Source organism: Pagrus major, chromosome 1 (genome assembly GCF_040436345.1).
Source record: "Pagrus major chromosome 1, Pma_NU_1.0".
NCBI lineage: Eukaryota > Metazoa > Chordata > Actinopteri > Spariformes > Sparidae > Pagrus > Pagrus major.
Window position 1 is genome coordinate 197,501 of NC_133215.1, and position 22,500 is coordinate 220,000.

General features: G+C 45.5%; 1 protein-coding gene across 5 annotated transcripts in view; it reads left to right on the forward strand.

The window, feature by feature from the left end:
- Positions 1 to 22,500, forward strand: part of LOC141010961 (mitogen-activated protein kinase kinase kinase kinase 3-like) — a 64,023-nt gene that overhangs the window by 41,266 nt on the left and 257 nt on the right. For 2 of the 5 annotated variants that reach the window (XM_073484177.1, XM_073484373.1), the window contains 18 exons: positions 5,391 to 5,452; positions 6,324 to 6,482; positions 6,659 to 6,701; positions 6,788 to 6,944; positions 7,472 to 7,545; positions 9,678 to 9,719; positions 10,588 to 10,672; positions 10,841 to 10,920; positions 11,800 to 11,860; positions 13,292 to 13,409; positions 13,900 to 13,958; positions 14,510 to 14,613; positions 15,073 to 15,244; positions 19,301 to 19,369; positions 19,502 to 19,594; positions 19,680 to 19,750; positions 19,826 to 19,881; positions 20,021 to 22,500. The exon at positions 20,021 to 22,500 is cut by the window's right edge and continues 257 nt beyond it. In XM_073484177.1, coding sequence (XP_073340278.1) covers positions 5,391 to 5,452; positions 6,324 to 6,482; positions 6,659 to 6,701; positions 6,788 to 6,944; positions 7,472 to 7,545; positions 9,678 to 9,719; positions 10,588 to 10,672; positions 10,841 to 10,920; positions 11,800 to 11,860; positions 13,292 to 13,409; positions 13,900 to 13,958; positions 14,510 to 14,613; positions 15,073 to 15,244; positions 19,301 to 19,369; positions 19,502 to 19,594; positions 19,680 to 19,750; positions 19,826 to 19,881; positions 20,021 to 20,108 — 1,593 coding nt within the window. In that variant the 3' untranslated portion in view covers positions 20,109 to 22,500. The remainder of the gene's footprint in view (positions 1 to 5,390; positions 5,453 to 6,323; positions 6,483 to 6,658; positions 6,702 to 6,787; positions 6,945 to 7,471; positions 7,546 to 9,677; positions 9,720 to 10,587; positions 10,673 to 10,840; positions 10,921 to 11,799; positions 11,861 to 13,291; positions 13,410 to 13,899; positions 13,959 to 14,509; positions 14,614 to 15,072; positions 15,245 to 19,300; positions 19,370 to 19,501; positions 19,595 to 19,679; positions 19,751 to 19,825; positions 19,882 to 20,020) is intronic. The other 3 variants (XR_012180216.1, XR_012180213.1, XR_012180214.1) reach the window with 3 other exon arrangements.

Consider the following 22,500-nt stretch of genomic DNA (forward strand, 5'->3'; position numbering starts at 1 on the left):
CACACTGAGGCTAATGCTAACAGGTTAACTTGGCTAATTATTAGTACTATTATAGTCGTTAGCTACCACTACAGCTAACTGATGGTGCAGGCTAACAGTCTGCTGACAGCTAACAGTGTGACTGTACGAATGGCTAACAAAATGCTAACCGACCATTTCTCTGAGACTGATTCAGTTACTGATTCAGTTACTGATCCAGAGACTGATCCAGAGACTGATTCAGGTACTGATCCAGAGACTGATTCAGTTACTGATCCAGAGACTGATCCAGTTACTGATCCAGAGACTGATTCAGAGACTGATTCAGTTACTGATTCAGAGACTGATTCAGTTACTGATTCAGTTACTGATCCAGAGACTGATTCAGTTACTGATTCAGTTACTGATCCAGAGACTGATCCAGAGACTGATTCAGTTACTGATCCAGAGACTGATTCAGTTACTGATTCAGTTACTGATCCAGAGACTGATCCAGAGACTGATTCAGTTACTGATCCAGAGACTGATTCAGTTACTGATTCAGAGACTGATTCAGTTACTGATCCAGAGACTGATTCAGAGACTGATTCAGTTACTGATCCAGAGACTGATTCAGTTACTGATCCAGAGACTGATTCAGTTACTGATCCAGAGACTGATCCAGAGACTGATTCAGTTACTGATCCAGAGACTGATTCAGTTACTGATCCAGAGACTGATTCAGTTACTGATCCAGAGACTGATCCAGAGACTGATTCAGTTACTGATCCAGGGACTGATTCAGTTACTGATCCAGAGACTGATCCAGAGACTGATTCAGTTACTGATCCAGAGACTGATTCAGGTACTGATCCAGAGACTGATCCAGTTACTGATCCAGAGACTGATCCAGTTACTGATCCAGAGACTGATTCAGTTACTGATTCAGGTACTGATCCAGAGACTGATTCAGTTACTGATCCAGAGACTGATCCAGTTACTGATCCAGAGACTGATCCAGAGACTGATCCAGTTACTGATCCAGAGACTGATCCAGTTACTGATCCAGAGACTGATCCAGAGACTGATTCAGGTACTGATCCAGAGACTGATCCAGTTACTGATCCAGAGACTGATCCAGTTACTGATCCAGAGACTGATTCAGTTACTGATCCAGAGACTGATTCAGTTACTGATTCAGTTACTGATCCAGAGACTGATTCAGTTACTGATCCAGTTACTGATCCAGAGACTGATCCAGAGACTGATTCAGTTACTGATCCAGAGACTGATTCAGTTACTGATCCAGAGACTGATTCAGTTACTGATTCAGTTACTGATCCAGAGACTGATTCAGTTACTGATCCAGAGACTGATTCAGTTACTGATCCAGAGACTGATCCAGAGACTGATTCAGGTACTGATCCAGAGACTGATTCAGAGACTGATTCAGAGACTGATTCAGTTACTGATTCAGTTACTGATCCAGAGACTGATTCAGTTACTGATTCAGTTACTGATCCAGAGACTGATTCAGTTACTGATCCAGAGACTGATTCAGTTACTGATTCAGTTACTGATCCAGAGACTGATCCAGAGACTGATCCAGAGACTGATTCAGAGACTGATTCAGTTACTGATTCAGTTACTGATCCAGAGACTGATCCAGAGACTGATTCAGTTACTGATCCAGAGACTGATCCATAGACTGATCCAGACACTGATTCAGAGACTGATTCAGTTACTGATTCAGTTACTGATCCAGAGACTGATTCAGAGACTGATTCAGTTACTGATCCAGAGACTGGTCCAGAGACTGATTCAGTTACTGATCCAGAGACTGATTCAGGTACTGATCCAGAGACTGATTCAGTTACTGATTCAGAGACTGATTCAGTTACTGATCCAGAGACTGATTCAGAGACTGATTCAGGTACTGATCCAGAGACTGATTCAGTTACTGATCCAGAGACTGATTCAGTTACTGATCCAGAGACTGATTCAGTTACTGATCCAGAGACTGATTCAGTTACTGATCCAGAGACTGATTCAGAGACTGATCCAGAGACTGATTCAGAGACTGATCCAGAGACTGATTCAGTTACTGATCCAGAGACTGATTCAGTTACTGATCCAGAGACTGATTCAGAGACTGATTCAGTTACTGATTCAGAGACTGATTCAGTTACTGATTCAGTTACTGATCCAGAGACTGATTCAGTTACTGATTCAGTTACTGATCCAGAGACTGATCCAGAGACTGATTCAGTTACTGATCCAGAGACTGATTCAGTTACTGATTCAGTTACTGATCCAGAGACTGATCCAGAGACTGATCCAGAGACTGATTCAGTTACTGATCCAGAGACTGATTCAGTTACTGATTCAGAGACTGATTCAGTTACTGATCCAGAGACTGATTCAGTTACTGATCCAGAGACTGATTCAGTTACTGATCCAGAGACTGATCCAGAGACTGATTCAGTTACTGATCCAGAGACTGATTCAGGTACTGATCCAGAGACTGATCCAGTTACTGATCCAGAGACTGATCCAGTTACTGATCCAGAGACTGATTCAGTTACTGATTCAGGTACTGATCCAGAGACTGATTCAGTTACTGATCCAGAGACTGATCCAGTTACTGATCCAGAGACTGATCCAGAGACTGATCCAGTTACTGATCCAGAGACTGATCCAGTTACTGATCCAGAGACTGATCCAGAGACTGATTCAGGTACTGATCCAGAGACTGATCCAGTTACTGATCCAGAGACTGATCCAGTTACTGATCCAGAGACTGATTCAGTTACTGATCCAGAGACTGATTCAGTTACTGATTCAGTTACTGATCCAGAGACTGATTCAGTTACTGATCCAGTTACTGATCCAGAGACTGATCCAGAGACTGATTCAGTTACTGATCCAGAGACTGATTCAGTTACTGATCCAGAGACTGATTCAGTTACTGATTCAGTTACTGATCCAGAGACTGATTCAGTTACTGATCCAGAGACTGATTCAGTTACTGATCCAGAGACTGATCCAGAGACTGATTCAGGTACTGATCCAGAGACTGATTCAGAGACTGATTCAGAGACTGATTCAGTTACTGATTCAGTTACTGATCCAGAGACTGATTCAGTTACTGATTCAGTTACTGATCCAGAGACTGATTCAGTTACTGATCCAGAGACTGATTCAGTTACTGATTCAGTTACTGATCCAGAGACTGATCCAGAGACTGATTCAGAGACTGATTCAGTTACTGATTCAGTTACTGATCCAGAGACTGATCCAGAGACTGATTCAGTTACTGATTCAGAGACTGATTCAGTTACTGATTCAGTTACTGATCCAGACACTGATTCAGAGACTGATTCAGTTACTGATTCAGTTACTGATCCAGAGACTGATTCAGAGACTGATTCAGTTACTGATCCAGAGACTGGTCCAGAGACTGATTCAGTTACTGATCCAGAGACTGATTCAGGTACTGATCCAGAGACTGATTCAGTTACTGATTCAGAGACTGATTCAGTTACTGATCCAGAGACTGATTCAGAGACTGATTCAGGTACTGATCCAGAGACTGATTCAGTTACTGATCCAGACACTGATTCAGAGACTGATTCAGTTACTGATTCAGTTACTGATCCAGAGACTGATTCAGAGACTGATTCAGTTACTGATCCAGAGACTGGTCCAGAGACTGATTCAGTTACTGATCCAGAGACTGATTCAGGTACTGATCCAGAGACTGATTCAGTTACTGATTCAGAGACTGATTCAGTTACTGATCCAGAGACTGATTCAGAGACTGATTCAGGTACTGATCCAGAGACTGATTCAGTTACTGATCCAGAGACTGATTCAGTTACTGATCCAGAGACTGATTCAGTTACTGATCCAGAGACTGATTCAGTTACTGATCCAGAGACTGATTCAGAGACTGATCCAGAGACTGATTCAGTTACTGATCCAGAGACTGATTCAGTTACTGATCCAGAGACTGATCCAGAGACTGATTCAGGTACTGATCCAGAGACTGATTCAGTTACTGATCCAGAGACTGATTCAGAGACTGATCCAGAGACTGATCCAGAGACTGATTCAGTTACTGATCCAGAGACTGATTCAGTTACTGATCCAGAGACTGATCCAGAGACTGATTCAGGTACTGATCCAGAGACTGATTCAGTTTCTGATCCAGAGACTGATCCAGAGACTGATTCAGGTACTGATCCAGAGACTGATTCAGTTACTGATCCAGAGACTGATCCAGAGACTGATTCAGTTACTGATCCAGAGACTGATCCAGTTACTGATCCAGAGACTGATCCAGTTACTGATCCAGAGACTGATTCAGTTACTGATCCAGAGACTGATTCAGAGACTGATTCAGTTACTGATCCAGAGACTGATTCAGAGACTGATTCAGTTACTGATCCAGAGACTGATTCAGTTACTGATCCAGAGACTGATTCAGAGACTGATCCAGAGACTGATTCAGTTACTGATCCAGAGACTGATTCAGTTACTGATCCAGTTACTGATCCAGAGACTGTGGTTCTGTGTTTGTTTACAACAGTCAGCTTTAGTTTTTCATTAAAACAGAAAAACACAAAAGTTTTTGTTTTGCAAAATATTTGTAAGAATGTATAGAGAGAGAGTGTCCGTGTTTGTGTCTGTACAGAATGTGTGTGTGTGTGTGTGTGTGTGTGTGTGTGTGTGTGTGTCTGTACAGAATGTGTGTGTGTGTGTGTGTGTCTCTGTACAGTGTGTGTGTGTGTGTCTCTATACAGAGTGTGTGTGTGTGTGTGTGTGTGTCTCTGTACAGAGTGTGTGTGTGTGTCTGTACAGAGTGAGTGAGTGTGTGTGTGTGTGTGTTGTACAGAGGTAGACTACACATGACCATGTGGAGGTAAAGTGCTGTTGAGTGCTGCAGCAGTGTGTGTGTGTGTGTGTCTCTGTACAGAGTGAGTGAGTGTGTGTGCATGTGTGTGTACTTAGTGTGTGTGTGTCTCTGTACAGAGTGTGTATGTGTGTGTGTGTGTGTGTTGTACAGAGGTAGACTACACATGACCATGTGGAGGTAAAGTGCTGTTGAGTGCTGCAGCAGTGTGTGTGTGTGTGTGTGTGTGTGTGTGTGTCTGTTGGGACTTTCACAGTTGGAAGTTGCTGAGTCAGCTGCAATGTTTTACCATCCAATCAGCTGCCTCCACCTGTGCTGTACAGCAGGCTTTTATAGGAGTGAAGAAAGAAGGTGGATGAAAATAATAAACCTGTCGCTGTGCCTGTGTGTGTGTGTGTGTGTGTGTGTGTGTGTGCGTGTGCCTGTGTGTGTGTGTGTGTGTGTGTGTGTGTGTGTGTGTGTGTGTGTGTGTGTGCGTGTGCCTGTGTGTGTGTGTGGGGGGGTGTCTCTCCTGCAGGAGCTGCACATGGAGGATGAAGATGCAGCATTATCATCAGGATCCATCGTCAGTGGAAACAGGTGAGACAAACTGATCTGTGATGTAATCATGACATCACTGCACACACCTCAGTAGAGACTTCCTGTCGGCTGCCTGCTCAAATAATGAGATCAAATAACTTGATGACGAGTCTGAAGAGAGAAGAAACAGTCTCCTGATGAGGAGTGTCGCCACCTGCTGGTGTGGAGAGGTGCTTCAGCTGCGTGCTGCCTTCAGGTGCAGCATTCAAGCTGGGATACAGGAGCATTTCTTTCCTCCATCAGTGTGTTTCTCTCCTCCATCAGTGTGTTTCTCTCCTCCATCAGTGTGTGTTTCTCTCCTCCATCAGTGTGTTTCTCTCCTCCATCAGTGTGTGTTTCTCTCCTCCATCAGTGTGTTTCTCTCCTCCATCACTGGGTTTCTCTCCGTCGGTGTGTTGGAGTGTCGACCTCAGCTCTGTGAATAATTCATGGCTCCTCTCAGAGGAGGTGGAGGAGGTGGAGGAGCAGCGGTGGTGCTGATGAAAATTTAAAGACGCTGCATTTGAGCACTTTGGAATATTTGCTAACGGTGAAGAAAATGCAGCCGGTGAAGGTTTGAAGCGGACGGCTGACATTTAACTGATTGTCCTGAGCTCAGGTCGCCGCCACGTTCTCTTCTTCTACTGTCTGAATGTGTTGTCCTCTGACCTTTGACCTCTGACCTCCTCACTGAGGGTCACACTGTGGTTACACTCAGAGGCTTCTTCTCTACACACACACACAAACATCAACTCTGAAACAAGCTGAAGGTGAGGTCATCAGACACCTGCCTACACAGACAGGTGTGACATCATACAGGTGATATATTTCAGACTCCAAGGTTCACTTACTGAATCTCAGGTGATAAACATTCAGGTGTTTTTCCCTCCAGGTGTCGTGAGACTCACCTGGTCGATAAGGCTGTAGGTGAAGATGAAGGTGACACTGAGGATGATGACGGATGTAAGGGAGGACGGGATGAAGATGACCAATCAGCTGTCTCTGATGATGCAGATCGCCATGACAATGAGGATGGAGATGACATGCAGCAGTGAGTGTGATGTTAACACCTGTACAGGTGTGCTCAGAGAGTCCTGACGCTCTGCTCACCAAGACGGTCAGCAGGGGGCGTAGCAGCACACTGTTGAACCTGATTGGATGTTCTTGTTGTGTCACACCTGAAATGAGGTGACAGTGACTCACAAGAAGTTCCTCTGTCTCTTTCAGTGTAAAAGACTCAACGCTGCGACCTGAAGCTCCTCCCCCTCAGGTGTGTCCTCTCACCTGTCCTGGATTTGTCTGTCTGTCTGTTTGGATCTTTTTTGTCAGAACCAACATCTCCCCCCCCCTCTTCAGGATGGCACCCCACCCCCTGACCATGATCACCATGGCAACCAGGACCAGGGTACCATAAAGTCTCATCCTCTGTCAGAAAGCCCCGCCCGCTCAGCCACCCAGGGTCCGCCCAGGCCACCGCCCCCCAAACTGCCCCCCCACAGACTCAGCAGCCTGGGTGAGATCTACAGAACCTGCTGGAACCTTCAGAACGCCTCAGAACAGTTCTACAGTCCAACTGACACTACTGTACAAACAGTAGGCTGTAGGCTCATTGTCAGGGTGACTGTCAGGCAGTCAGGCTAACTGTCAGACAGTTAGCCTGACTGTCAGACAGTTAGCCTGACTGTCTGACAGTCAGGCTAACTGTCAGACAGTTAGCCTGACTGTCAGGCAGTCAGGCAGTCAGACAGTCAGACAGTCAGGCTAACTGTCTGACAGTCAGGCTAACTGTCAGGCAGTCAGGCTAACTGTCAGACAGTCAGGCTAATTATAGGCTAGAGGAGGTTTCAATTAACTTTGAAATGTATGTAAGTTTCTTAAAGTTAGCACTGCTCCGTGAATATGGCACACCTGCTGTCCTCCTCACACACACCTCCTGTACACCTCACACACACCTGCTGTACACCTCACACACACCTGTGGTACCTGAAGCTTCCTCCAGGTGTCCTCAGTCTCTCTGATGTCCTGTCTCTGTGTCTGTAGTGATAGGGCCGTCCTCCTCTGAGCAGCAGTCTGCAGCGCCTCCTGCTGTCCACACCAGGAAACATCCTCCTCCTGTAAGACGGACTGACTCCCTGCAGTTCATCACATGAATGTTTATTATGATGTTTATTGATGTTGTGATGGAACATTATAATCATCATGGTGGAAGTTTGTTTCCATATTGTTCTCACTTGAAGATGTTGTTGAGGGCTTTTTGTTTGTTTTTTTGTTTTTAGATCGATTCAAAGCTTCTTCATGAGTTTGTATCAGAGTTGACTGACTCCATGTTTGTTCTGATTGAATCAAACAGAACTATTATAATGACATAATGTGCCATATAGTGACATATAGTGACATAATGTGACATATAGTGACATATAGTGACATAATGTGACATAATGTGACATATAGTGACATAATGTGACATAATGTGACATATAGTGACATATAGTGACATAATGTGACATACAGTGACATAATATGACATAATGTGACATATAGTGACATAATGTGACATATAGTGACATATAGTGACATAATGTGACATACAGTGACATAATATGACATAATGTGACATATAGTGACATAATGTGACATATAGTGACATATAGTGACATATAGTGACATAATGTGACATATAGTGACATATAGTGACATAATGTGACATATAGTGACATATAGTGACATAATGTGACATATAGTGACATAATGTGACATATAGTGACATATAGTGACATAATGTGACATATAGTGACATATAGTGACATAATGTGACATAATGTGACATATTGTGACATATAGTGACATAATGTGACATATAGTGACATATAGTGACATAATGTGACACATTGTGACATATAGTGACATAATGTGACATATTGTGACATATTGTGACATATTGTGACATATAGTGACATAATGTGACATATAGTGACATATAGTGACATAATGTGACATATAGTGACATAATGTGACATAATGTGACATGAAGTGACATAATGTGACATGAAGTGACATATAGTGACATAATGTGACATAATGTGACATGAAGTGACATATAGTGACATAATGTGACATAATGTGACATATAGTGGCATAATGTGGCATAATGTGACATATAGTGGCATAATGTGACATATAGTGACATATAGTGGCATAATGTGACATATAGTGACATAATGTGACATATAGTGGCATAATGTGACATATAGTGACATATAGTGGCATAATGTGACATATAGTGACATAATGTGACATATAGTGGCATAATGTGACATATAGTGACATATAGTGGCATAATGTGACATATAGTGACATAATGTGACATATAGTGGCATAATGTGGCATAATGTGACATATAGTGACATAATGTGACATGAAGTGACATATAGTGATATAATGTGACATATAGCGACATATAGTGACATAATGTGACATAGTGTGACATAATGTGACATAATGTGACATATAGCGACATATAGTGACATAATGTGACATAGTGTGACATATAGCGACATATAGTGACATAATGTGACATATAGTGACATAATGTGACAAAGTGACATAGTGACATATAGTGGCATAGTGTGACATAATGTGACATAATGTGACATAGTGTGACATATAGCGACATAATGTGACATATAGTGACATAATGGGACATATAGTGACATAATGTGACAAAGTGACATAGTGACATATAGTGGCATATAGTGGCATAGTGTGACATAATGTGACATATAGTGACGTAAAGTGACATAATGTGACAAATAGTGACATATAGTGACGTAATGTGACGTAAAGTGACGTAATGTGACATATAGTGACACAATGTGACATATAGTGACGTAATGTGACGTAAAGTGACATAATGTGACAAATAGTGACATATAGTGACATATAGTGACGTAATGTGACGTAAAGTGACGTAATGTGACATATAGTGGCACAATGTGACATATAGTGACGTAATGTGATGTAAAGTGACATAATGTGACAGAGACATATAGTGAAATTAAAGTGACACAATATAATGTGACATATAGTGACACAATGTGACATAATGTGTCAAAGTGACATATAGTGACATAATTTGACATAATTGCGATATATGACTGCTCATTTGTTCACAGAGTTTGTGCCCCAGATCCATATAATTGTTTTTTTTGTGTTGTTACACTGACGTCAGTGTTTGTTTGCTCATCAGAAACATGTCAGCAACGGACTCCCACCTACACCTAAAGTCCATGTGAGTCCTCAACGTACACACAGATAAACACAAACACACACACACCCTCATTGACGTCTTACATTTCCTTGCACTCTGAAGTTAACCTGATTCTAACCTGAACCTTCAAGCAGTTCAAAAATGCTCAAGACTGAAACTCACCTGTTCAGACTGAACTGAATATCAGAGTTACACTGAAACACAGAAAACAAACATTAAAATATTATGGCAGCTCAGGGGATTGTAATTCTAAACAGAGATTTAAACGAGGAAACAGCTGGTTCTGAAGTACTCACAGGTCCTACAGAGGAGCTCAGGCTGGACTCAGGACTGGTTTGGAGTCAGCAGGTCAGGAAAGCCTCTCAGACAGGGAAAAGTGAGTGACTGTAATCTAACCATGAAGTAACAGATGACATTTTCATGTTGTTTGCAGATAAAAAAGAACATTGTTTTTTCATTTTTTGTTCACCAGAGATAACACTCAGATTTCTACAGTTTGATTCTACATGATTCAGTGCAGGATGATGTGATCAATAGTCTGCAGCTGCTGATTGATCTGAGTTTAACTGCAGGACGTTTGTGATGGTCAGTTTTTAACATCTGTAATGCAGATTGTTGTTTCTCAGCTGTTGGAATGAAAAGAGAGACAGAAACAGAACGTGATGTGGTGCCTTTAAAGGTTTCAGTCCATCATGAAGAACTGAACCCTGAGGATCATCAGAAGTGCAGGAATTTTAAAAAATGGCCACACAGGAAGTCATTTTAGAAACATAGAGATCAGACTGTAAAACTAAAGCAGATGTTGGAATGTGATGCTGATCCTGTATGAACAGAACGATGTGAAACAAGTTTGTTCACTGTAAAGACGAGCTGCTCTGTTTCTCCTCAGATGGGAGCTTGTTTCTCCAAAGTTTTTAATGGCTGTCCTCTGAAGATTCACTCTGCTGCCTCCTGGATCAACCCCGACACCAGAGGTATGATCACCTCTATGACCTCTGACCTCTGTCTTCATCAGCTGCTTTAGTGATGCTCAACCAGGAAGGGTTAGGGTTCGGGTCTCCATGTGTGTCTAATGCCATCAGTATCTGATGTTTCTGTCAGGACCGCAGTGTTTCTGATGTGTTTGTATTTGTGTGTTTCAGATCAGAACCTGATCTTTGGAGCTGAGGAGGGAATTTACACCCTGAACCTGAATGAGCTGCATGAGAACTGTATGGAACAGGTGAGGGACAGGAAACTTCAGCCAGACTCAAACAAAACCACCAGGAGAGCTCTCCTGGACCACAAGGTCCAACAGGTCCAACAGGTGCACCTGGATCAGCTGAGCCTGCATCAGTTGGGTCAGGTGCACCTGTTGGACCTGTTGGACCTGTTGGACCTGGTGGTCCAGGAGAGCTCTCCTGGTGGTTTTGTTTGAGTCTGGAACCTGGTCTGAAATGATGCAGACTGCAGTCGTTCTGTCTCGTGTTGATTTTTTCATGGTTACTGAATCAAATAGACAGCAGCTGTGTGAACGTGTGAGACGCCTGTAGGAGTCACATTAATCTGCAGACTGCCAGCATCAGCTCCAGAATCAGGTCTAGAATCAGGTCCAGACTGGATTCTCCGTCTGCACCAACATTAGTGTCAGTGCATCATTCTGCTCTTCATTGTTCAGGAGTCTCCTGGTTTACTGTCCTCTGCTGTCAAAGTAAACATGTGTGTCAAAATGGACATTTTTTATAAAGATGCTTCTGGTTGACCTTCGGCAGAAACTCTCAAACCAGCTCATCCTGACCTGTGACCACTGAAGCCACAAAACCAGTTTTATTCACTAAAAATTAATCAAATAATCATAAAAAAACAACAAAAACAACACCTTTGTTTTTGGACACGTGAAGCAAACAAACAAAACAGTAAAAAGAAACACTTTAAAATCAGAAGTGAGCCGACACAGAGTACCTGTGATTTAAAGGAGGCGAGAGACAGTTCAGAGTTCAGGAGGGTTTGTAGTCCAGATCAGGAGACTGCAACGGCGTCTGGTTCGGGATCTGAGCTGGTTTCTATCTGCTGGACTCGTTTCTGCAGAATGAATCACTGACAGACAGTTTTGTGTCTGCAGCTGTTTCCTCGCAGGTGTACCTGGGTGTATGTGATGAACAACACCTTGATCTCCATCTCAGGTGAGTCATCACAAACAGCTGGAACAACGACGACTCGTCATTAATTTGCTGATCAGGAACTTTAATTGATCCACAGACATGTCGGTGCCAACACAAAGCTGATATTGATTGTTTCAGTAATCAGTTTAATAGGACACACCTGTCGCACATGATCCAATAATGTTGTTCGTTTGTGTAGGTGTGTTGAGTGTGTGGGTTCAGTCTGCTCAGGTATTTTACAGGTTATAAGATAAAAACAGCTGTCTCGTCTAATTTTCATGTTTTGATCAGTATTCAGTAAAAATACAGGACTTGGCCTTGCTGCTCCAGGTGTGTCACAGAGTTTATAACAACATGCTCATCTTGTTTCTCTCCATTCTGTCCAACAAGACTCGAAAAAGCATGAATGAATCTCATCACTGTGACAATAAGAAGCTTTGAACCAAACTGAGGATGAAGATCAAATCATGAGAGTTAATCTAATAATAATCAGGTTATAAACAAACGGTAAAAAAGAAAGAAGTAAAATTACTGATTATGATCAATTATCACTGTGATAATAAATCAAAGAAGAACATCATGAGTTAAGCCGGGCATACATTGTGCGATATTTTAAATCCTTTGATTCAGCTCCATGTCAAACTGCACGACTAGATCGCAGAGTTCAAATGTTCGCAGCCCACGAATCATGTTCTCACACTATACGGCCCGATGCTCTGATGCGACTCGACTGCTCACACTATACGCCCATATACCACACGTCGGACTTTTGTATCCGTATCCGGAACTGCAACGTCAAAAAGAAGTAGAAGAAGAAGAGGAACCCGGAAGTGGGAGAGGCAGCACCGAAGATGCTCAATAAAAAACAAGCGGGCTGCCCTGGCAATTTGTGCCATTCTGTGTGGAGATAAATCTAAAAAGAAAAGATGACGGTGTCTTTGGACAAGGAATTGGCTGGGCAGACATGGGCAATACGGTCTCTCAATTCTTCAGCGAGAACTGGAGGTAAGCAGCAACAGCTAAATTGCACTTTAGACCAATAATACCTACACATAACTTTTGACACTCCTGCTTTTTCTGTCTTTTATACACCAACAAATTGGCTCGTGGCACTGCTTCTACTGTGCGATAACTTCATGAGGAGCGACCAGGATTTCAAACAAGTTTGATTTTCTTGCGAGCACACGATTTGTGATCAGGAGCTCGACGTGAGGTGTAAATCTCTCCTTGTTACCCCACGTATACTGCACGAAGCACGACACACGATTGAGCCGAAATTCGGCCCGATTCAAAAAATAGTCACAAGAGTGGCAAATCGGCTCAAAATGAGCCGACAATCGCACAGTGTATGCCTGACTTCTTCTTTTACTTTCAGTTTCAATTCATCATTTGGTTTTTGACATACATATATGTATGTATATGTATACTGTGTGTGTGTGTGTGTGTCTGCAGGTAAAGCCTCTCAGCTGTACTGCCACAGTCTGGCCGGTCTGTTCGATCAGGCTCGACACAAACAGAAGCTGACCGTCTCCATCTCGACTCACCGTCTGCCCGACCGCATCTTGCCGCGGTCAGTTACTCTAAAAACATCCCACATGTTAGAAACTTTGAACACACTAAAAGCGGCCCGTCAGTGGTTCTGCACAGTGTGGGGATGGTTTCCTCTCCAGGTTCGTTAGCTGAAAACTTGTAGCTCCTCTTTGCTCCTCTGATCCCTCCGTCAGTGTGATCTGGTCTGGTTGTAGTCTGTCTCCACCTCTGTTGGCCCCCCGTTGGGTTCGGGTGTTGGTACAGAGCTGCTAGCACTACTGTCGACTTTCTGTAGACAGAGATTGTTTAAAATGAACATGTGTGATGAGCAGAAGCTGTTTGGCGTCTCCTGAAGCATTATGGGTAGTGTTCAGGAACTTTTTTGGAAACTATGAAAATGTATCACGTGTGAAGGAGTTTTGTGTAATCGTAGCTCAGGTTAGTGCATCACGTCAGTTCAGAACTTTCTGTCACAGCGGCGACCTTCAGTTCCTCGCAGCTCAAACTGCTGATTGTCTTTTTGTCTTCAGGAAGTTTTCCATCTCCAACAAGATTCCCGACACTAAAGGCTGTCTGAAATGCTGTGTAGGTAAGTCATACACCATTTCCCATCATGCACCTGTGCATAGTCTCAGCAGCAGAGAACCAGGTGGAGGTGGAGGTGTGGAGGGCGCGCTGTGGTTCATGGTCAGCTCCTTGTTGGTTCATCTGCTCAGTCCTGTTTATATGACTGAGGTGTGATGTTCTGAGTAGTCGAGTATCACTAACATGAACACTGAGAGACACAGTCAGAGTCAGACAGCGTTCAACAGAAAACTGGTGCTAAAGTTGACTAATGGGTTGTAAAGAAAACCTCATACTAACCAGATCCAGCTGGTTTGGTGTTAGCGGTTATGAACTCATTAGCTGACAGAGGTTGGAACCACCTCATAGAGGAACTCACCTGTGACCGTTGACTTAGTGACAGGTGTCCACCTGTCACTAAGTCAACGGTCTACTTAGTCTACTTTATCTGAAAAGTGTCTCTGGATCGTCTGTTTTAAAAAGGTCAACTGTGAGCGCAGCATAGGCTGGAGACCATCAGACACTCACCTGAACCACGCTGACACCTGTAATGATCTCCCCCCCCCCTCCCTACAGTGAGAAACCCCTACACAGGCCATAAGTACCTGGGTGGAGCCTTCCAATCAGGTGTGGTCCTGCTGGAGTGGGTGGAGCCGATGCAGAAGTTCATGCTGGTCAAGGTGAGAAAACAGAAGTTATATGGTTCTGATGTTGTTTTCACCTCAGAGACAGGCTGAGCAGCTTAGAGGAGAACTGCTGCTGAGGATCAGGATCCTCCTCACACCGCAGAGTCCTCCAGGACCAGGTTAGGGAGAACTCATCTGGGCTACCTGACCCGAACCAGGACAAGCATCAGAAAACAGATGTATAAGTTGCGTCTCTGTCAGAAGGATGTTCACAAATGCCACTTCTGGACTGAGAGCCTCACCTACAGCACACACTCAGTTTGAACTCCACAAACTGAAGCAGATTTTTATAAATGACAGAAATGGTTATAAAAACAACCTAAACTTGCTGAAGTTTAATTTGCTCTGATGAATGTATGAGCCCTGTAGGATGACCTGCTCCTCCACACTATGATCAGTCTGATGGGACAGACTGTGACTCAGAGCTGATAACTCTTCACATGTCCCCGCCAGAATGTGGACTTCCAGCCTCCGTGTCCTCTGGAGGTTTTAGAGCTTCTGGTTGTCCCAGAGCAGCCGTACCCTCTGATCTGTGTTGGTCTGAACAAAGGAACTGAACCCAACCAGCCCGTCAGCTTCCAGACCCTTGACCCCAACTCCTCCTGTCCGACCCCTCCTGACACAGGTACAACCCCTCCTGACTCAGTTAAAACTCCTCCTGACTCAGGTACAACCCCTCCTGACTCAGTTAAATCCCCTCCTGACACAGGTACAACCTCTCTTGACACAGGTACAATCCCTCCTGACACAGGTACAATCCCCCCTGACTCAGGTACAACCCCTCCTGACCGTTAAAACCCCTCCTGACTCAGGTACAACCCCTCCTGACTCAGTTAAAACCCCTCCTGACACAGGTACAACCCCTCCTGACTCAGTTAAATCCCCTCCTGACACAGGTACAACCCCTCCTGACACAGGTACAACCCCTCCTGACTCAGTTAAAACCCTCCTGACTCAGTTAAAACCCCTCCTGACTCAGGTACAACCCCTCCTGACTCAGTTAAAACCCCTCTGACACAGGTACAACCCCTCCTGACACAGGTACAACCTCTCTTGACACAGGTACAATCCCTCCTGACACAGGTACAATCCCCCCTGACTCAGGTACAACCCCTCCTGACTCAGGTACAACCCCTCCTGACTCAGTTAAATCCCCTCCTGACACAGGTACAACCTCTCTTGACACAGGTACAATCCCTCCTGACACAGGTACAATCCCCCCTGACTCAGGTACAACCCCTCCTGACTCAGTTAAAACCCCTCCTGACACAGGTACAACCCCTCCTGACTCAGTTAAATCCCTTCCTGACACAGGTACAACCCCTCCTGACACAGGTACAACCCCTCCTGACTCAGTTAAAACCCTCCTGACTCAGTTAAAACCCCTCTGACACAGATACAACCCCTCCTGACACAGGTACAACCTCTCCTGACACAGGTACAACCCCTCCTGACACAGGTACAACCTCTATTGACACAGGTACAACACCCCCTGACACAGGTACAACCTCTCTTGACACAGGTACAATCCCTCCTGGCACAGGTACAATCCCCCCTGACACAGGTACAACCTCTCTTGACACAGGTACAATCCCTCCTGACACAGGTACAACCCCTCCTGACACAGGTACAACCCCTCCTGACTGTTAAAACCCCTCCTGACTCAGGTACAACCCCTCCTGACTCAGGTAAAACCCCTCCTGACTCAGTTAAATCCCCTCCTGACACAGGTACAACCCCTCCTGACTCAGTTAAAACCCTCCTGACTCAGTTAAAACCCCTCCTGACTCAGGTACAACCCCTCCTGACTCAGTTAAAACCCCTCTGACACAGGTACAACCCCTCCTGACACAGGTACAACCTCTCTTGACACAGGTACAACCCCCCCTGACACAGGTACAGTCCCCCCTGACACAGGTACAACCCCTCCTGACACAGGTACAACCTCTATTGACACAGGTACAACACCCCCTGACACAGGTACAATCCCTCCTGACACAGGTACAACCTCTATTGACACAGGTACAACACCCCCTGACACAGGTACAACCCCTCCTGACACAGGTACAACCTCTCTTGACACAGGTACAATCCCTCCTGACACAGGTACAATCCCCCCTGACACAGGTACAACCCCTCCTGACTGTTAAAACCCCTCCTGACTCAGTTAAAACCCCTCCTGACTCAGGTAAAACCCCTCCTGACTCAGTTAAATCCCCTCTTGACACATGTACAAACCCCCCTGACACAGGTACAACCTCTCCTGACACAGGTACAACCTCTCCTGACACAGGTACAACCCCTCCTGACACAGGTACAACTCCTCCTGACACAGGTACAACCCCCCCCCTGACACAGGTACAACCCCTCCTGACTGTTAAAACCCCTCCTGACTCAGGTACAACCCCTCCTGACTCAGGTAAAACCCCTCCTGACTCAGTTAAATCCCCTCCTGACACAGGTACAACCCCTCCTGACTCAGTTAAAACCCTCCTGACTCAGTTAAAACCCCTCCTGACTCAGGTACAACCCCTCCTGACTCAGTTAAAACCCCTCTGACACAGGTACAACCCCTCCTGACACAGGTACAACCTCTCTTGACACAGGTACAACCCCCCCTGACACAGGTACAGTCCCCCCTGACACAGGTACAACCCCTCCTGACACAGGTACAACCTCTATTGACACAGGTACAACACCCCCTGACACAGGTACAACCTCTCTTGACACAGGTACAATCCCTCCTGACACAGGTACAATCCCCCCTGACACAGGTACAACCCCTCCTGACTGTTAAAACCCCTCCTGACTCAGTTAAAACCCCTCCTGACTCAGGTAAAACCCCTCCTGACTCAGTTAAATCCCCTCTTGACACATGTACAAACCCCCCTGACACAGGTACAACCTCTCCTGACACAGGTACAACCTCTCCTGACACAGGTACAACCCCTCCTGACACAGGTACAACTCCTCCTGACACAGGTACAACCCCCCCCCCTGACACAGGTACAACCCCTCCTGATACAGGTACAACCTCTCCTGACACAGGTACAACCCCTCCTGACTCAGTTAAATCCCCTCCTGACTCAGGTACAACCTCTCCTGACACAGGTACAACCCCTCCTGACTCAGTTAAATCCCCTCCTGACACAGGTACAACCTCTCCTGACACAGGTACAACTCCTCCTGACACAGGTACAACCTCTCCTGACACAGGTACAACCCCTCCTGACTCAGTTAAATCCCCTCCTGACACAGGTACAACCCCTCCTGACTCAGGTAAAACCCCTCCTGACTCAGTTAAATCCCCTCCTGACACAGGTACAACCCCTCCTGACTCAATTAAAACTCTCCTGACTCAGTTAAAACCCCTCCTGACTCAGGTACAACCCCTCCTGACTCAGTTAAAACCCCTCTGACACAGGTACAACCCCTCCTGACACAGGTACAACCTCTCTTGACACAGGTACAACCCCCCCTGACACAGGTACAATCCCCCCTGACTCAGGTACAACCCCTCCTGACACAGGTACAACCTCTATTGACACAGGTACAACACCCCCTGACACAGGTACAACACCCCCTGACACAGGTACAACCTTTCTTGACACAGGTACAATCCCTCCTGACACAGGTACAATCCCCCCTGACACAGGTACAACACCCCCTGACACAGGTACAACCTTTCTTGACACAGGTACAATCCCCCCTGACACAGGTACAACCCCTCCTGACTGTTAAAACCCCTCCTGACTCAGTTAAAACCCCTCCTGACTCAGGTAAAACCCCTCCTGACTCAGTTAAATCCCCTCCTGACACATGTACAAACCCCCCTGACTCAGGTACAACCCCTCCTGACTCAGTTAAATCCCCTCCTGACACAGGTACAACCTCTCCTGACACAGGTACAACTCCTCCTGACACAGGTACAACCCCCCCCCCCTGACACAGGTACAACCCCTCCTGATACAGGTACAACCTCTCCTGATACAGGTACAACCCCTCCTGACACAGGTACAACCTCTCCTGACACAGGTACAATCCCTCCTGACACAGGTACAATCCCCCCTGACACAGGTACAACCCCTCCTGACTCAATTAAAACCCTCCTGACTCAGTTAAAACCCCTCCTGACTCAGGTACAACCCCTCCTGACTCAGGTAAAACCCCTCCTGACTCAGTTAAATCCCCTCCTGACACAGGTACAACCCCTCCTGACTCAGTTAAATCCCCTCCTGACACATGTACAAACCCCCCTGACTCAGGTACAACCCCTCCTGACTCAGTTAAATCCCCTCCTGACACAGGTACAACCTCTCCTGACACAGGTACAACCCATCCTGACACAGGTACAACTCCTCCTGACACAGGTACAACCCCCCCCCCCCCGACACAGGTACAACCCCTCCTGATACAGGTACAACCTCTCCTGACACAGGTACAACCCCTCCTGACACAGTTACAACCCCCCCTGACACAGGTACAACCCCTCCTGATACAGGTACAACCTCTCCTGACACAGGTACAACCCCTCCTGACTCAGTTAAAACCCCTCCTGACTCAGGTACAACCTCTCCTGACACAGGTACAACCCCTCCTGACTCAGTTAAAACCCCTCCTGACTCAGGTACAGCTCTTAGCTAACAATGTATAATGCGTCTAAACTTTGATCTCCTTGCAGAAAACCCTCAAAGTTGTGTGATCCACATCACTCAGCTGGAGAGAGACACCGTCCTGGTCTGTATGGACCGTAAGTTCAACTAAACAATTTTGTTTTAATGAATATAAATAACACTTAATTATTCCTAGGATACAGGTCTGATTTGAGTACTTTAAGAGATCAAAGATGACCTGAGCTTATTGTTCTGTCACCTTCCTCCAGGATGTATAAGGATCGTGAACCTTCAGGGGACGCTGAAGTCCAGCAGGAAGCTGTCAGCTGAGCTCACTTTTAACTTCCAAATCGAGGCGATTGGTAAACCACCTTAAATCTGCTGCAAACCATCTCACACGCTGCCACATGACAACCCACATCAACCTGTCTGTTCCTCCTCCCTCAGTGTGTTTACAGGATAGTGTGTTGGCCTTCTGGAGACACGGCATGCAGGGGCGGAGCTTCAGATCTAACGAGGTAGTCATCCAATCAGAGAACACGAACCTGCTCACCTTCCTGCTGAGTTCTAACGTGTTTGTTTTCTGTCTGCAGATCACTCAAGAGATTAGTGACATCAGCAGGATGTTCCGCCTGCTGGGCTCCGACAGGTGAGACACCTTTCTGTTGACCTGCCTGTCAGCTCACCTGTCTGTTGACCTGCCTGTCAGCTCACCTGTCTGTTGACCTGCCTGTCTGCTCACCTGTCTGTTGACCTGTCTGTCAGCTCACCTGTCTGTCTGTCTGCAGGGTGGTGGTTCTGGAGAGCAGACCGACAGATAACCCGACTGAACACAGTAACCTGTACATACTCGCTGGACACGAAAACAGCTACTGACAGAAGGACTACATTAGTCCTGACCAGAACTAAACCAGTTAAACCCAGGACCAAGCCAGGACCAAACCAGGACCAAGCCAGGACCGAACCAGGAACGAACCAGGAGCAGACCAGGACCAAACTTGTATCAAACCAGTTCAAATTAAGCTCTAAATCTGGAATGCTCCAGTCACTTGTCTGGTCTCGTATAACTGTCGTCCAAAACCAGATCCGGGTCCTGTACTGTAGACTATTGGTACACTCTTCAGTGTGTCCACCATTTTAGACCTCTTGAATTATCCCACAATGCAACAGTAAAAATAATCGTCACTATTCAAGTGCCACCTACCATCATGCCTTGCAGTTGACCTGAATAGTATCTGACACCAAGTGAGCAAGTTTAGATCCACTTAGTCATCTCAAGCTGGACCACAGTAGGTCTGGACCAGAAACATGAAGCAGAACTGGACTGAACTGGAACTGAAACACTAAGTCAGTGGGTCAGAATTATAAATAGACTTTTATATTGTAGTTTTTACTGTACTTGTAAAGTAGAACTGTATGTGTGTTAGGGTGTGTGTGGCGCTGAAGATGGTACTGAGAGGGCAGCACGAACAATACAGACAAACACATTCAACCGTTGATCACTGCTGACTGAGTAAAACACAAAGTTCACCTGAAAAAAGATGAGAAATGAAAGACACAAAGAACAACACACCATCAGACGTAACAACAATCATGAGAAAGACTCAAAATAACATCATAAATATTCAAACATGTGAGGATCCTTCAAAATAAGGTTCTTGTCACTTTGTATGTCACAGTTTTATCACACAGTTTTGATCTGAAGCCATCTTTGTGTATAATCTTATGAAAACTGTTGGAGAACAATATGAAAGGTGTCCAGCAGTCATCAGCTGATGGTTCATCTGTCAGAGATGAGCTGGTGAACACGACTGGACTGAAACGGATCAGGACACACAAACATGATGAACACATGAATCATGATGTTGATGTGTGACTGTTGAACTGACTGATAACAGCTTCAGCATACTGATAGAGAAGGTGTTGTGTTCACAGTCGGTACTGAAATATGAGATGAGTTCAGTTCTGACTCGGTCCCAGTCGGTGTGGTGGATCAGATATCTGTGTGATAACTCACTGAACTCGCACATGAGTTAACTTCACAGGTCCACACGGTCCTCAGACGGTCTCCTGCATTAACGTGTTGTTGAGAGGTGGATACGCTGCCATCAGCCAGGCGAGCACTTCTTATTGTACCGAATCAGTCGCCATCTTTGGGTCTGCTGTCTGTTGGCTGTGTGACACAGTGAACAGAAAACTGTTGTACCTGAGTTCACCAGCAGGAGGCAGATGTGATGTGATGAAGACAGCGTCCATGAGAAACCTGATTGGTGGGAGGAGCAGGTGTGGAGGTCACAACATGTAACCTCCACACCTGCTCCTTGGTCTGTTACTGTGGAGGTCACATGTTGTGTTGGTCTGTTACTGTGGAGGTCACATGTTGTGTTGGTCTGTTACTGTGGAGGTCACATGTGTTGGTCTGTTACTGTGGAGGTCACATGTGTTGGTCTGTTACTGTGGAGGTCACATGTGTTGGTCTGTTACTGTGGAGGTCACATGTGTTGGTCTGTTACTGTGGAGGTCACATGTGTTGGTCTGTTACTGTGAGGTCACATGTTGTGTTGGTCTGTTACTGTGGAGGTCACATGTTGTGTTGGTCTGTTACTGTGGAGGTCACATGTTGTGTTGGTCTGTTACTGTGGAGGTCACATGTGTTGGTCTGTTACTGTGGAGGTCACATGTGTTGGTCTGTTACTGTGAGGTCACATGTTGTGTTGGTCTGTTACTGTGGAGGTCACATGTGTTGGTCTGTTACTGTGGAGGTCACATGTGTTGGTCTGTTACTGTGGAGGTCACATGTTGTGTTGGTCTGTTACTGTGGAGGTCACATGTGTTGGTCTGTTACTGTGAGGTCACATGTTGTGTTGGTCTGTTACTGTGGAGGTCACATGTTGTGTTGGTCTGTTACTGTGAGGTCACATGTTGTGTTGGTCTGTTACTGTGGAGGTCACATGTGTTGGTCTGTTACTGTGGAGGTCACATGTGTTGGTCTGTTACTGTGAGGTCACATGTTGTGTTGGTCTGTTACTGTGGAGGTCACATGTGTTGGTCTGTTACTGTGAGGTCACATGTTGTGTTGGTCTATTACTGTGAGGTCACATGTGTTGGTCTGTTACTGTGGAGGTCACATGTTGTGTTGGTCTGTTACTGTGGAGGTCACATGTTGTGTTGGTCTGTTACTGTGGAGGTCACATGTGTTGGTCTGTTACTGTGAGGTCACATGTTGTGTTGGTCTGTTACTGTGGAGGTCACATGTGTTGGTCTGTTA